Here is a 15,435-nt window from a genome sequence, read left to right on the forward strand (position 1 = left end):
ACAAGGACTACAAGACCGCCTTCTCAAAGTTTGCATCTGCTCTGGATGCCATGGTCATGGCACAATGGTTTGTAAACATATGTATCAACGACCACAAAGTGGCCCTGCAAATGTCCAATATTGAGATGTCACTTAAGAATGCCATTGAGGTAGCTTGTGGTCTCACAGAATTAGCTCACGCATGTGGCCCAGGAGTCTCAGGCACAGCCAAACTGTTGTGGAAGGTTGAGACTGCAGACCGAGACGAAGGTGGTGAATCAATTGCCTCTTTGGCACAGACTCTTCTGCACAGATCCAGGGTGTCATAAGGATCTCATGGACCCCAATAGGGTCTGTATGAATGGTTGAAGGCTAGTTGGTGGGAGCCCCAAAGCACTGTTGACCAGAAATCTCTTGGAGGGTAACCCTGCCTGGCCAGAGGAGAGGCAGTCAGTTTGCACCTCCCCTTATGCCCTCCGTTCTGAGCATAAGGAGCTACAGGGTGCAGGCATGGACCAACTAATGGACACTACTTGCAGGATTTTATGGTCTCAGCTGCATGGTGTACATGGATACATAAGGACCACCACTTGAAGAAATAATGTAGGTTGCATTTATAAACTAGGAGACTGTTTCCTAGAAAGCAGTGATTCTGAAAAGGATTTAGGGTAGATCTCAATGCAATTTTGTAGCTAAAAGGGCGAATGCAATGCTTGGATGGATAAACAAGGGAATATCATGTAGGAGTAGGGATATTTTACTACCTCTGTTTATGGTATTAAGATCATTACTGGAATACTGCATCCAGTTCTGATATCTACACTTCAGAAAAGATCTTGAAAAACTGGAAAGGATTCAGAAAACATAAGAATGACTAGAGATTGGGAATGCATGCTTTATAGTGAGAAACTAAGGAAGCTCAATTTATTTGGTTTACCAGAGAGGTTTATGAGGGATCTCGATCATGGTGTAACAAGTACTTACACGGTAAAGGATTTCTGATAGACAGCTCTTTAATCTAGCAGAAAAAGACACAAGATCAAATAGTTGGAGGCTGAAGCTAGACAAATTCAGACTACAAACATGGTACAAATTTTTTACAGGGAGAGTAATTAACCATTGGAACAACTTACCTAGGGACATGGTAGATTCTCCATCACTTGCTGTCTTTAAGTCAAGACTGGATATATTTCTAAAAGATATGCTAAACATCAACAGAAGTTGTGGGCTTGATGTAGAAATTATTGGGTGACATTCTTTGGCCTAAATTACACAGGAGTTCACACTAGTTTATATTCTTTTTTTCTTGCCTCAAATAAAATAATCAGTATAGTGACTACTGTTGCCATCTGGTGCCCCATTTCATACATATACTAAAAAGAAGCTAATGATATGTCCAAACTACAAGACTTGTCCAATTTTCTCTTTGGAATCTGGCTGCTCTTCCCCCCTCATGGGATATGCTTCTCTTAAGGGACTCAAACTATATAATTATAAATGGTCCTGAATAAACCAAATATTTTACAGCTATATTGTTTCAGTTCAGTCTGTTTATTATCTAGATGTGTAATTACATAAAAATTCAAACCTTTTGTATTAAATAGCTATTTAACTTCATAAGAAAACAATGTACAGTGCAATTTTTCCTTGTTCTAATAAATTATACATACTGTATAAACACACAAAAAAGCAGTGTGTAAGCCCAAATGGACTGTTGTGCTTCAATGTATGTATTTCAGGGGCTAGAATGAAATTTATATGGAAGCAGACATGCATCTTACCTTTAGTTCCTATTTTTCTGATAGCCATTAAATGTGAGCTGGCTGGTACTCTAACCAGATTGAAGTACTTTTTATTATTACACTTGTAGTTAATTTTACATTGCAGCAGTTAATATATGTGATTTTTAAAAAGAAAAATAAGCAGTGGAACAAACTGATGCCTGGAATAACTCTACAGATAAATGTGGATCATTAAGTGCTATACTTGTCCTTTTTTTTTTTTAATTAGAAATGTCACTTAGAAAATGTCCACCACTGACCAGCATTCTCCACGATCACTGAAAAGGGTGCTTTTCCTGAAGTTACTCATTTTGTTCCCAACTTACCCTAGTTCAGCTAAGAAAGAGAGCAAATGTTACTCTCCTAGATAGCGTTGCACAGTATGCTTCAGCCTAAAATGGTATCTAACTTCCTTGTTGCTGAGTGAGAACAAATAAATGTCTCCAATGTCTCAGTCTGAAGACTGCCATGGGTAATGAAGAAACCTGGGTTCTCAATATCAAGTTTGACCTCAGGAACGGATTTGTTGAGGCTTGTGTAACCCACAGGACCCCTTCTTGATCCTTTCACTCCCTTCAACATCCTTTCTTTTAGGTGATCTCATCTGCTCACATGGCTTCATCTAAATCTTCATCATACAGTTACACTGACTCACAAATCTACCTTTCCACTCTTGACCTGTATCCTTCAGCCGGTCTCCAATTATTTAAACTCAGTTTGGCCAAAACTGAACTCATGCTCCTCACCTCTCCCCCAGTACTCCTTATTTTGTCATATATTGACCACATGACCACCATCCATGTGACTCAACTGAAGAACTTGGAGGTCATCTTTGACTCCTCCCCTTCATTTGCGTCACACATCCAAGGCATGCCCAAATCTTAATTCGTCCTCCAAAACATTTTTAAGTTCCGAAGTTTTCAGTGTAAAATTTTCCAGGGCAGCTAAGTGATTTAGTGAAAGTCAGTAAGGTTTACGCACTTTCAAAATGTTAACTTCTGTCTTCATATGTACAATTTTTCTCCAGGCATTCACCATATCCTATTTTGATTACTGTAACCTGTTCCTCTCAGGCCTCTGACACTCATTGTCCCCATCAGTCCATAGGAAATTCAGCTGCTATGATCTTCTTCCTCGCCTCTATGTCTTCCCCCATTCAATTGCCTCTACTGGCTACTTTCCAACTGTTCCAAATTCAAGCTCCTGGTTCTCACTTTCAAGCTCCTTCATATCTCTGGCTTGCCCTATTCAGTGGCTCGCTCAGTGGTTTGAGCATTGGCCTGCTAAACCAGGGTTGTGAGTTCAATACTTGAGGGGGCCATTTAGGGATCTAGGGCAAAATCACTACTTGGTCCTGCTAGTGAAGGCAGGGGACTAGACTCGATGACCTGTTTGTGTGCTTCTCTTACAACTGTCTTTGTGCTTTCTTCCATGTCATTTCTCATGCATTGGATCTCAACTCAGAATTTGTAAGGCCACTACCCTCCCTTCCTACAAATACAGCCTCCCATCCCTCTCTCATCATGATGCTGAAAAGAAACTGGTTAACTAACAATGGCTACATAGACAGATAACTGGGAACAGCTGACAATCTGAAAAAATCCTTTCATTGTATATTTTCTCTCTTTTCACCACCCACTGTCTTTTGCTTGTCATGTACTGTTTGCTTTTTGGAGCAAGAACTGTATTCCTATTTGCACAGAAAGCAAATAGCACATTATAGGGACTGCAGTAAAGCAAATAATAATAGTTTATATCAGTACAATATCACAACAAAAAAATGCCTGGCGATCACAACCAGCAATGTAATTTCCAGCTTTATGTATAGAAGATTCTTTCAGGCACCCATAAAGTCTCTCACTTTGTCAAGCCATACTATGGAAATACAGCCTTCTATCAATGTAAGTTCTACGTCTAGTGGCTAAAGACAAACCTTGCCTCCTCTGTTGATATCATCTGAGGTACACAAACCCCTAGTTTCCACTCCTTGGACAGAACCTTAGACTTTGGCTTGAAGTCAACTGCCTAAGGACTCTGCTTTGGTTGGATCTCAATGTACTGTTGCTCTATCCATATAATTTTTGCCTTAGAATTATTACTTCCTTCATCTACCTGAACAGGGCAATCTAGAATTACCTCTTATCCAAGACATATTAAGACACTTTCAAAATGAAAATCATATTTCATTACATTTACTGCAGCCTTAAATCACCACAATATATTGTATTTGCAGTGCTCTTTGTATTGCAGCAATTTTATTGCATAAATAAACAAAGGTATATTTTAAAGCTTTTCCACATTCAAGAAACTAAAAACTCTGGAAGCTTTTATAGAAATAAAAATTAACTTTACAAAAAATTAGAGCTTATTTACATTTTTCAATACACAATTACTTTCCATCAAATCTGACTGGTCTATGCCTTTCCCTTCTGTAGGGTCCCACTCAATTCTGATATGGAGGTTTGCATTGGCTGCTGCTTCTTCATAGGAGAGGCGATATTCTTCTGAACTAAAGAGAAAGTATGGTATTAGTGTTTATAAACCAATTCTATAATAGATGTAAAGGGGCAGATCCTCAGCTAATGTAAATTGTCCATCCATTTCAATGGAGCTATGGTAATTTACATTAGCTTCAGGTATGTTTCAAAATTTGTGAAGAAGAAATCACCCCAGATTGTTTTGATGTATTGACTGACTTTATGACTGAATAACATGATGAGATGATCATAAGAGTAAAATAGAATTACTAATATTGTAAATGGATTACTTTTATACTTATCACTGGTCTTGTAGTTATTTTGATAAAAATGGGGGGTGGTAGCAGGTTGATATATTGTTTAGACCTCTCCATTGGCTAGCTACTTAAATTTTGCATTTAGGCAATAATTAAGAGGAGGAAAAGAATAACCAACAAATGAAAATAGTAAAAAAAGCAATGTGGCACAGTAATATAGTAAGATCATACTGTTACAGAATACAGCTATCAAAAATTTAAATGGTCTCAAAAATGTAACCATAATCTAGTATAAAACTAACATAACTTAATTCTAAGGATTATAATGGCAAATGGAAATGAACAAAAAGTAACTCTCCCTACCATCTTAAAACTGTACACTTACATCATTCTTGGAATGTTTTTGGCTTACAAAATATTCAGCACCCAATCTAAAAGAGACATTCACTGGTATAAAATTGAAAAGCAGGAAGCTTGATTCTTCTTTAGAAACGAAGCAAGCACTGATCCTGATTTATGGGACAGATCTAGGTCCTCTCACAGATTAACACTAATTCCATAGGAGAGGGAGGTAAGTAAATCCCTCAAAGTCTGGAACTTGTTGATCCCAAAACTCCATGCAAAACATAAAAGGGGGCTCTTCTAACAGAACTGCAGAATTCTCTGGCAGTTGTGCTGGGCATCTTTCATGAGTAGTAAACTCAGTCGAAAAATTCAGCTTTTGCTTCAGTAGCATCAAAGAGGAGAAATTGGGTTGTCAGAAAGCAAAACACACATTTAATCAATAAGGATCAACTCTTGCCATTTTCTTTATGGGTGCAGAGGCTCCCTTGGCAGTGGAAGTGGCATGGCTTCACTGCAAAACGGGAGTGGTGGGAGGAATATGGAGACCACTCAACGGTTATGCATACGTTTATCAATGTGGAGCTCCATGGGGGACCCTTGCATTGTAGGGACATGTGGAAACAGGGTATTGACGAGAGAGAGAGAGAGGTGTGTGTGTGTGTGTGTCAGCTGCTTGTCTTTCCTGTCATCATGTGGTATCACAGATCCTACCTCAGACACTTGTTTGAAGCAGCCTATGTAGGAATGCACATATACCCATGTCTGACCCAGATACCTGGGTAGTTTCTAGGTAGATGTTAAGTTTTTCTAAGGGGTGACGGAGCTGAAGAGCAGGAAACGCTGGCTCTCTGCAAGAGCAGCTATGATGACAGCCAAAGAGGCTGTCAGAGAGGGGAGCAGAACCTGGTTGGTAAAGACTTTCTGTAGAACTTATATTACAGCACAAGTTCTGCAGGAAGTTGTAAGTCTCTTGGGAAGTCTGCCTCCTACAGACAATCTATCTTAGTGGTTGGCGACTATACATGATTGTTATTTAAAAAAAAAAAAAAAGCACTCCTCTTCCTGAGGCAGAAATAAACCAATTTTCTCTCTTAGTTTAGTATATGGGAAAGTAATGACTGAACTCAGGATAGACTTACCTATATACCTTTTTTACTGTTTATCTTCTCATTCTTTTTGGAGGAGTGGGACTGTCAGACATATCAAGTGCTTCTAGCGGAAGTAATGATTCAGTGCCTTTACCTGATGGGGTCATGCCTTTGAGAAGTACAAATAAAAATACATCAAAAACAGAACCTTTTTTCACCCTGTTTATATAATAGTTCATAAAACAGTGGTGCAAATCATAAAAAAAAGTTCAAAATGGTAAGTTTTGCCATTCAACACAAATAAGGTTGCTTTCTTAATGTTAAAATCTGGTTAAAGGAAAGGAAAATAGACCAAAAATAATCACTTATAAACTTTACTTGTAGGTCTCCAAGAATAAATGCTTAGTTTCCATATTATTCATATATGTTATAGGAATGTTTGACATCAACTCAACATTTCTTACATTTGGAAAGTTTGTCTTTAGGGAATTATGGTCTTGAAAAAAACAAAAACAAACAAAAGGGTCAAAAAATGTTTTGCCCTTGTGTGATGGGGTGCACTTGCCCCGCACTGGTACTGCAAGGGTTAACTCCACCCTTTGGGCTGAGGAGGCCAGGCCTGCTGGCCATGCTCTGGAGACCAGGTATAAAAGGGAGCAGCTCAGCTCATTGAAGGCTGACCACCGTGGAGGGAGGAAGCACGCTGCGGGCTCCAGCCTGGGAAATGGTGAGGCCCCAGGCAGTGGAAGCCAGAGACACTGAGACCCAGGCAAACACCCACGCTCCTGTGGACGCCCCAGGAGTGACAGAGCTGCTGAGAGCAGCATAGGCCAAGGAACCCAAAGACCTTGGAGACGCCAGGACCACTGCATGAGGGACAGAGTAGCTCAGGGGGAATTAATCATTGTGCCAGGTGGTGTCAGCGTCTTTTGGACAGACCCCTCCACTAACCCAGTGGCAAGCACACTTGCCACTGCCAAGGCCCTGAGCTGGGAACCGGTGGAGCAGGGAGGGCCCGGGTCCCCTATCTGGCTGCCACCCACTCTTAGGTGGTGACCCACTCGCCTGACCGGCCACTAGGCCACACAGCCCTGCTCAGGAGGGCAGCCATACTGATTCTGTCCACTAGGCCATGCAGTCATATTGACTTGGGCCTTGCTGAAGAGAGCAGCCCTACTGACTCTGGCCATTGGGCCACGCAGCCCTGAAGGAGAGGGTAGTTATATTGACTTTTGCCCCTGGGCCATGCTATCCTGAGACAAAGGAGAATCGCACAGACTCAGCTGCAAGGAAATAATAACCCTCACCCTGCCCCAAAAGGGGACGGGGCGCGCTTTCCTCGCGACAGCTTGCTAGGGAAACACCCTCAGTCCAACTATTTGCTGTGCAGTCATTTCAACAAGCAGCTTTTCTTAACATTGGCAAACAAAAATAATAATAAAATTATGCAATTCTTATTACTGAGATCATAATCTCTTGTTCGCAAGCCATTTTAGAACATAAAAATAAGATTTTCTTTCAAGGTGTCAGTTAAAGACACCTTGGAAGAAAATGTATATCTGGATCATGATGCATAACAGTGCACTGCAAGTAGTTTTTATATTATTTTCCTTGAAAAAAAATTAGAAACCATTATCAAGAACCTAATTCTCAATTTAAAGTAAAAACTCACTTTGTGAAATGACTTCATAACCTTGCCTTTGTGGTTTGGTTTCTCTAGTTTTCTGAAAATTAATACATGTGGAAGTATGCTAGTCCATTGACTGTTCTCCCCCCTCAGAGAGACAAATGGGTGTTAACAAAATGTTAATATAACATACCCAGTTTCTCCTCTATTAGCTTGAGACTTTTCTCTTGTTCAGCAAGCTCCTGTTTTCTCTTTTGCATCTCTGGAGTATTAAGGGACTCTAAGTGTAAATGAAGATCCTGATTAACACTATGCAGTTTGACCACTGCTGTACGGTATTGCTGAAGAAGATCTAATAGGAGATAAAGAACAAAAGGGTAATAAAACACAAAACATGGAAAACTGTTAAATAATTAAACTCCCACTGTGGGTATTATTTTAAACGGCCACTAATAAAAAAGACTGCCAGACATAATACAGGCAAGGTAAACTTTCCTACAGACATACCAATTGAAATTTATTAAATATTTTCGCATGTTTTTCTACATTTTCAAATATATTGATTTCAATTACAACACAGTATACAAAGTTGACAGTGCTCACTTTATATTATTTTTTATTACAAATATTTCCACTGTAAAATGGCAAACAAAAAAAAAATATTTTTCAATTCACCTCATACAAATACTCCAGTGCACTCTCTTTATCATGTAAGTGCAACTTACAAATGTAGATTTTTTTTGTTACATAACTGCACTCAAAAACAAAACAATGCAAAACTTTAGAGCTTACAAGTCCACTCAGTCCTACTTCTTGTTCAGCCAATTGCTAAGACAAACAAGTTTGCTTACATTTACTGTAGATAATGCTGCCCACGTCTTATTTACAATGTCACCTGAAAGTGAGAACAGGCATTTGCATGGCACTTTTGTAGCCGGCATTGCAAAGTATTTACGTGCTAGTTATGCTAAACATTTGTATGCCCCTTTATGCTTCGGCCACCATTCCAGAGGACATGCTTCCATGCTGATGATGCTCGTTAAAAAAAATAATGCATTAATTAAATTTGTGACAGAACTCCTTGGAGGAAAATTGTATGTCTCCTACTCTGTTTTACTCGCATTCTGCCATATATTTCATGTTATAGCAGTCTCGGCTGATGACCCAGCACATGTTGTTCATTTTAAGAACACTTTCACTGCAGATTTGACAAAACACAAAGAAGGTACCAATGTGAGATTTCTAAAGATAGCTACATCACTCGACCCAAGGTTTAAGAATCTGAAGTGCCTTCCAAAATCTGAGAGGGACTAGGCGTACAGCATGCTTTCAGAAGTCTTAAAAGAGCAACACTTTGATGCATAAACTACAGAACCCGAACCACCAAAAAAGAAAATCAACCTTCCGCTCATTCAGATGATGAACATGAACATGCTTTGGTCCGCACTGCTTTGGATGGTTATTGAGCAGAACCCGTTACCAGCATGGATGAATGTCCTCTGGAATGGTGGTTGAAGCATGAAGGGACATATGAATCTTTAGTGCATCTGGCCCATAAATATCTTGTGCCACTGGCTATAACAGTGTCATGCGAACGTCTGTTCTCACTTTCAGGTGAAATTGTAAACAAGAAGCGGGCAGCATTATCTCCTGAAAATGTAAATTTGTTTGTTTTAGTGATTGGCTGAACAAGAAGTAGGATTCAGTGGACTTGTAGGCTCTAAAGATTTAAATTGTTTTATTTTTGAATGCAGTTATTTTTTGTACATAACTCTACATTTGTAAGTTCAACTTTCATGATAAAGAGATTGCACTACAGTACTTGTATTAAGTGAACTGAAAAATACTATTTCTTTTATTTTTACAGTGCAAATATTTATAATAAAAAATATAAAGTGAACACTTTGTATTCTGTGTTGTAATTGAAAGCAATATATCTGAAAATGTAGAAAACATACAAAAGTATTTAAATAAATGGTATTCTATTATTATTTAACAATGCGATTAATCACAATAAATGTTTGTAATTGCTTGACAGCCCTAGTTTAAAAGTATCAGTCTACTCTGAAAAATGACTTGGAAAGATAGCACTTCCTTATCTAACAGATCTGCTACTCTTGTGTATTCTGAGTCATATTCTACTGAAAATCAGGGTGTCTACTCCACTATTATTTACTCCTTTAGAACTATGAAGCTGAAACTACTGAGGCTTGCTCTACATTTAAAAGTTAGGCTGACATAGCAATGGCACTCAATGGTGTGAAAAATTCACGCATCTCAGAACCGCAGCTATGCTGATCTAACCCTCAGCATAGACACAGCATCTGATCTAGAGGCATGAAGCAGAGCAAAATGGTTGGAAAAAGTATGTACAGAGGTCCAGGTTGCAGCTCGGCAGATTTCAGTAACTGGAACATCTTTGAGTAATGCACAGAAGTAGATTGTGACATTGTAGAATGAGCTATCAGTTCAGAAGGAAGATGAATGTCAGCCAAGTCATAACATGCAATAATACTCTGGCTCAGATCCATCTTGAAAGTCTCTGGGTAGAGACAGCAGATCTGTCTGCAACTGAAAAAAAGTCTAGGATACTGTCTGAATGGTTTGGTTCTGTCCAGATAGAAGGCTAATGTCCTTCTTACATCCAGGGTATGGAAAGCATCTTCTTGTCTAGTCTGATGAGATTTGGGGGGAAAAAACTGGGAGATGAATGGTCTGATTAACATGGAATTCAGAAGACACCTTAGGTAGAAACTTTGGATGTGGTTGTGATTATAGCTTTTACTTGAAAAACACTGTAAAAGGCGGGTTGGAGAACTTGGACTTCGATGGCACTCGCATGCAAAATTTCTTGCACTTTGTTTGCAGCAGTTGCAAAGAGATCTACCTATGGAAATTCCCAAGGTAAGAATATATTGCTGAGGACTCGTGAGTCTAGCTCCCATTCATAATTTTGGGAAAAGTGCCTGCTGAGATCATCAGTCATGGTATTTTGGAGACTTGGAAGAAGCTGAGATAACTATCTGGTTGGCTATGCACCAATTCCAAACTTTTATCATTGGCAGAGTGAATGGGAATGTGCCCCTCTCTGATGATTCATATAAAATATGCAGGACATGTTGTCTGTCATGATCTCGACTGATCTGGCTCTGATCAGAGGAAGTAAGTAAAAACAAGCATTTTTGACTGCTCTCAACTCCAGAAGATTGATGTCGAAAAGCTGCTATTGGGATAACTGTTTGCCCTGGATTGAGTGAGGCACTAGATGTGCCCTTGCATCCCAAAAAAGAAGCATCTGATATTATCACAGTGGTTGGGGAATCATGAATAAACAGGACTCATGCATAGACCTCTGAAGGGTCTTTCCACTGACTGCAGAACCCAGCTGGGTACAGACACTTGCTTGTCCAGAATGTGCTTCTTTGGCATATAGATTGTCCTGTGCCATCCCTGAGTAATCGAAGATGTAACCTGGCGTTTTGGGTTACACAGATGCAAACTGCCATGTGCCCTGTGATGGGGTGGACTCTCCACACTAGCTCTGTAAGAGCTGAATTAGGCCAAGTGGGTCCAATCAGCTTAATTAGGCTGCAAGCGGGGGAGATTCAAGCTGGAGGCAGCTAATTAAGGACAGGCTCACCTTTGCAGGAACAGGCAGGGCCTGTATAAAGCCAGGTAGCTGGCTGCGGGGGTGGGGTGCTGCTTCTGGGAAAGGCTGCAGGGAAGTAGGCCACAGAGAGGAAGCTGCAGACCCAGGAGTGAGCAGGGAAGCAGAGTCAGACAAGATGGGAGAAGCCAACAACGGAGAGAGAGAGAGAGCGCAAGCTAGCAGAGTTAATCCCCAGAGTGGCCAACATGAGGCACTGCTCATGTTGAGCGGACACCTGTGACGTGCCCCAATAGTTGAAGACAATGCCTTACTGAGGTTTGAGGGCTGAGCTGAATCTTTGAGATGAGATTCTTTAGGATAGGGGTAGTCAATAGGCGGACCACAGGCCAATTTCAGACCACCAGATGCTTTTGAATGGACCATGAAATCTTTTTATTTATTTATTATATTATTGTTATTTTTATTATTTTCTTCTCTGGAATCTGGACCTTGACTATACCTTGACCAAGAAATTTGGACCTTGACAAAAAATAATGGACTACTCCTGCTTCAGGGTGAGAAACCTGTCTGTAGGTAGGTTAGCCCTGCCTGTTACTGCATCCAGAGAAGGCCCTATGAAATCTATCTTTTGTACTAATGGTTGTTGTTGAGTTTGAAGTGAAGAAACCTCTTGTGAGAGCGGTGAATTGCAACATGAAAATAGGTGTTTTGAAGGCCAAGGATCGCAAACCACTCCCTGGAATATAGGGAGGGAATCATAGTGACAAGGGTCACCATCATGAATATATGCTGTCTCACAAAGTTTTTCAGACATCTGAGATTAATACTGGTCTCCATCCTCCATTTTTTGGGGGGGGGAACCAGAAAGTACTTGGAATAAAACCCCTTCCCCCATGCTGAGCTGGGACGGGTTCTATAGCTCCTAAATGTAGAAGAGAATACACCTCTTGTCTCAGCAACTGATTGTGAAAAGGGTCACTGAAGGGACAGGGAAGAGGGACAGGAGGGAGGGATGGATGTGAAATGGATGAGCCAACCGGATACGAAGACCTCCAAAATCCATTTGTTGGATGTTATGCTTTCCACCATGCAGTTCAAAAACATTTTACTGCCAATGGCATCTAGTCTTTAAATAACCACTTATCATTAAGTTTAGTGTTTTTGGTGGTTACAAGGACTGGGATACCTTAGGAGACTGCTTTTCTGACTTCTGGTTAGCCATTATTTTGAGACAGAAATTTACTTTTGTTGCTGATTGGGTATTTCTTATACATAACCACCAGTTTTGGGGTATGTCTGCCCTATTTTCCAGCAGTTTGTCCTGAATTTGGTATTCTCAGTTGTGACCCACTGAGGCACAGTGACAGTGGCGTAGTCGAGCAGGGTGAACCACACAGCTTGTTGTTCTGAGTAAGATTTGCACTTCATACACTGACGGAGATCTTAAGTGAAAGTTAAGTGTAGTGGGTCAAGGAGTCAAGAGATGAGTAAAGGATGTTACCAGCTTGTTATTTTCTGTTTGCTTATTTCGGGCAAGGGAAGTAGGGATAGAAAAGCAGGAAAATGAGTGTGTGTGAAACTTTCATGAAATTGGAGCTGTGCAGATTGCAGGCAGAAGAAAAAGAAAAGAAATATAAAAGACTTATGGAATTAAAATGGCTGGAAATTGAGGCGCAGAGGCAAGCAGCCGCACACCAGAGAATTTTGGAACTTAAACGGATAGAGGCTGACAAAGAAATTGAGACCCAAAAATGGGGCTGGGAACTTAGCTTGAAATGAAGGGTTCCTGCCATATGGAGAGACTGAATAAGATGGGGAGTGACATCATGATTTGTCTTCACTCCCCCATAACTCAACACCTGAAAGACGCTCTGAAAGACAAAGGGCTTGGAACGGGGGAGGCGAACCCATGCTGCACAGCAATTACAGTCTGTGCCTTAAGAATCTGCAATCCTGCTTGTATCATCAATCAGGGTGAGAAATTGCTAATTTGTATCCTATCTATCTAGTATATTAGGCTCCGTTTGCATTTTTGTTTTATTTGCTAGGTAATCTGCTTTGATCTGTTTGCTATCACTTATAATCACTTAAAATCTATCGTTCTGTAGCTAATAAACTTGTTTTATGTTTTATTTTAACGAGTGTGTCTTTAAGTGAAATGTCTGTGAAAATCTCAGCTTGGTTACCCCAGGCTTGTTGTGCATATCTTTCCCACATCGACAGCAAAGTGAACTATACTAATGAGCTTGCATTGTACAGATCCTTGTGCAGTGCAAGACAGTATAATATTGGGTTTATACTCCAGCAAAGGTGAAAGGCTGGGGAGCTGGAAAATTGGCTGTTGTTCTCTGTCTATCCTTGAGTGGCTTAGGTAAAACACTCAAGTAACTTGGTTGGGTGTGTGGTACCACTTGCTGTCGTATTGGATGATAACAGGGCCTGGAGAGGCTGGCTGAATCACCAGCAGAGCAGTGTGAGAGAGACCAGCCCAGCTGAATGGTTAGGAGGCAAAGCGGTTCCCACGGCTCCCAGACTGCACCCGGGGGGCGGGGGGATAACCCATCACAATGCTCTCTTACTATTAACACCTATAAAACAGGAAACATTTCAAATTTTTTTTTTTATTTCTCTTTTTCTTGAAGAAACACTTTGACAGAGTTTAAAGGCCAAATTTTCAATTTGTAGTCATAAAAAAGTGACTGTACAGTAATACTTTAAAAGACAACCTTATACCTAACTTAAAGTATCACTTCTTACCTTAAACAGATGTAATAAAAAACATATACAAGTAACATCACAGTAAATAATGTTTGGGGCGTTATCACTACTTTGTGAACTTACCTATCTGTCCAGAAAGCGTACTGTAAAGTTTTGGCATCGGTGCTCCAAATACCATTCCTCTGAGTTTGTCCATTGGAGGAGCTTTATTTTGAAGGCCTCCAAACTTTCCATTGCTGCGAATTCTATCTCCTTCCCTAGTCAATAATGTTGGGCAATGTGTGATTTTTACAACCTACACAGGTATAAAAATAAATCTCATAGGTAAAAAGTATGTAGGTATAGTAAATCTGTTAAAAGGAAAAGCTTAATCATCAGTAGTGGTGGGCCAGTCATGGTGGACCCCACAGTTTTATACTTACCTTTATTACATTACAATGCAGGTGGTCTACACTAAAAGGTGATTCTGTAAAAATGGCATGTCTATTGCATCTCAAAATTACAGAGCAAACTTGCTCAATTTAAATGTATAGTTACATTTCCTTTAAAGTGCCTACCCTGCATACTCTGTCACTCGCAGACACTTTGGAAGGTGAATTATGATCTGCCTGTTCACAGCCAGCTGACCCTTGCACGGCCAGAGCATAGAGCTCACAGTCAGGCTGGCATGTTCGGCATGCCCCCTCCACTCCAAGCAAGAGTCTGAGCATTTCACGGAGAGTCTAAGGACAGAGAGCACACCATCTGGCTAGCTCAAGGGTAAATTCCATGGTATACTACAACATTCATATAGTAGTATTTTTTTTTTTAAACAAAAAACCCAGACAATTTTGTCAACATTGATACTATAGACTGCATCCACTGTAAAGTGCATTGGGATTTCTGAATGAAAAGCATTTTGGGGCAGATCATTAGCTAATATAAATTGTCATAGCTCCAGTTCAGTTGATGAAGCTATGAAAATTTATACTAGTTTAGGATCTGTCCCTTTACATTTATAAGTATACAGAATCTGTAACCCAACAGGATTTTCTTTAAGCAAATACACAAACACTTGAAGGTAAGGTACATACCTCCTTTCTGTAATGATTGGCAGCATCCAAATTGTCAATAATGATGGTGTCACCTAAGAGCATCCCGAACACTGTAAATTTAATGAATTTTCAAATGGTGAAACTTCTCAGCAATAAAATACTTTAAACAGGTATTAGTCTATAGTAAATTAAATGTCCAAAATGATATTGACAACTCAAAACAACAGCTTAAGAGAAGCAGTACCAGTTCTTAATAAAAGCTTGCATAACCACTAACTGAGTTTTTAAAATGTATCTGCTATATTGTAGCTAAAATGCTATATCTATTGTAATTTAAATATAAAACAGCTTTTTACAACGTAATTCTCTGGCAAAAAGACAAAAAATGAACAATAATGAAGCTCAGGGTGACATTTATGATGTAAGAAAATTCTGAATGTAAGTTGCGAGTTGTAGGAAGGAGGCAAAAGGGACTACATATAACCAATTCCTTTGCATTTCAGCCCATCAGAATTTAGT

General features: G+C 39.9%; 1 protein-coding gene across 2 annotated transcripts in view; it reads right to left on the minus strand.

The window, feature by feature from the left end:
- Positions 1-1,514: 1,514 nt before the first annotated feature.
- Positions 1,515-15,435, minus strand: part of SMCHD1 (structural maintenance of chromosomes flexible hinge domain containing 1) — a 168,956-nt gene continuing 155,035 nt past the window's right edge. Inside the window, exons 44-48 of one of the 2 annotated variants that reach the window (XM_005310383.4) lie at positions 14,956-15,026; positions 14,006-14,177; positions 7,748-7,906; positions 5,979-6,096; positions 1,515-4,269 (exon numbers count right to left, since the gene is read on the minus strand). In XM_005310383.4, coding sequence (XP_005310440.2) covers positions 5,999-6,096; positions 7,748-7,906; positions 14,006-14,177; positions 14,956-15,026 — 500 coding nt within the window. In that variant the 3' untranslated portion in view covers positions 1,515-4,269; positions 5,979-5,998. The remainder of the gene's footprint in view (positions 4,270-5,978; positions 6,097-7,747; positions 7,907-14,005; positions 14,178-14,955; positions 15,027-15,435) is intronic. The other variant, XR_010598829.1, reaches the window with a different exon arrangement.

This window comes from Chrysemys picta, chromosome 2 (genome assembly GCF_011386835.1).
Source record: "Chrysemys picta bellii isolate R12L10 chromosome 2, ASM1138683v2, whole genome shotgun sequence".
Classification (NCBI taxonomy): Eukaryota; Metazoa; Chordata; order Testudines; family Emydidae; genus Chrysemys; species Chrysemys picta.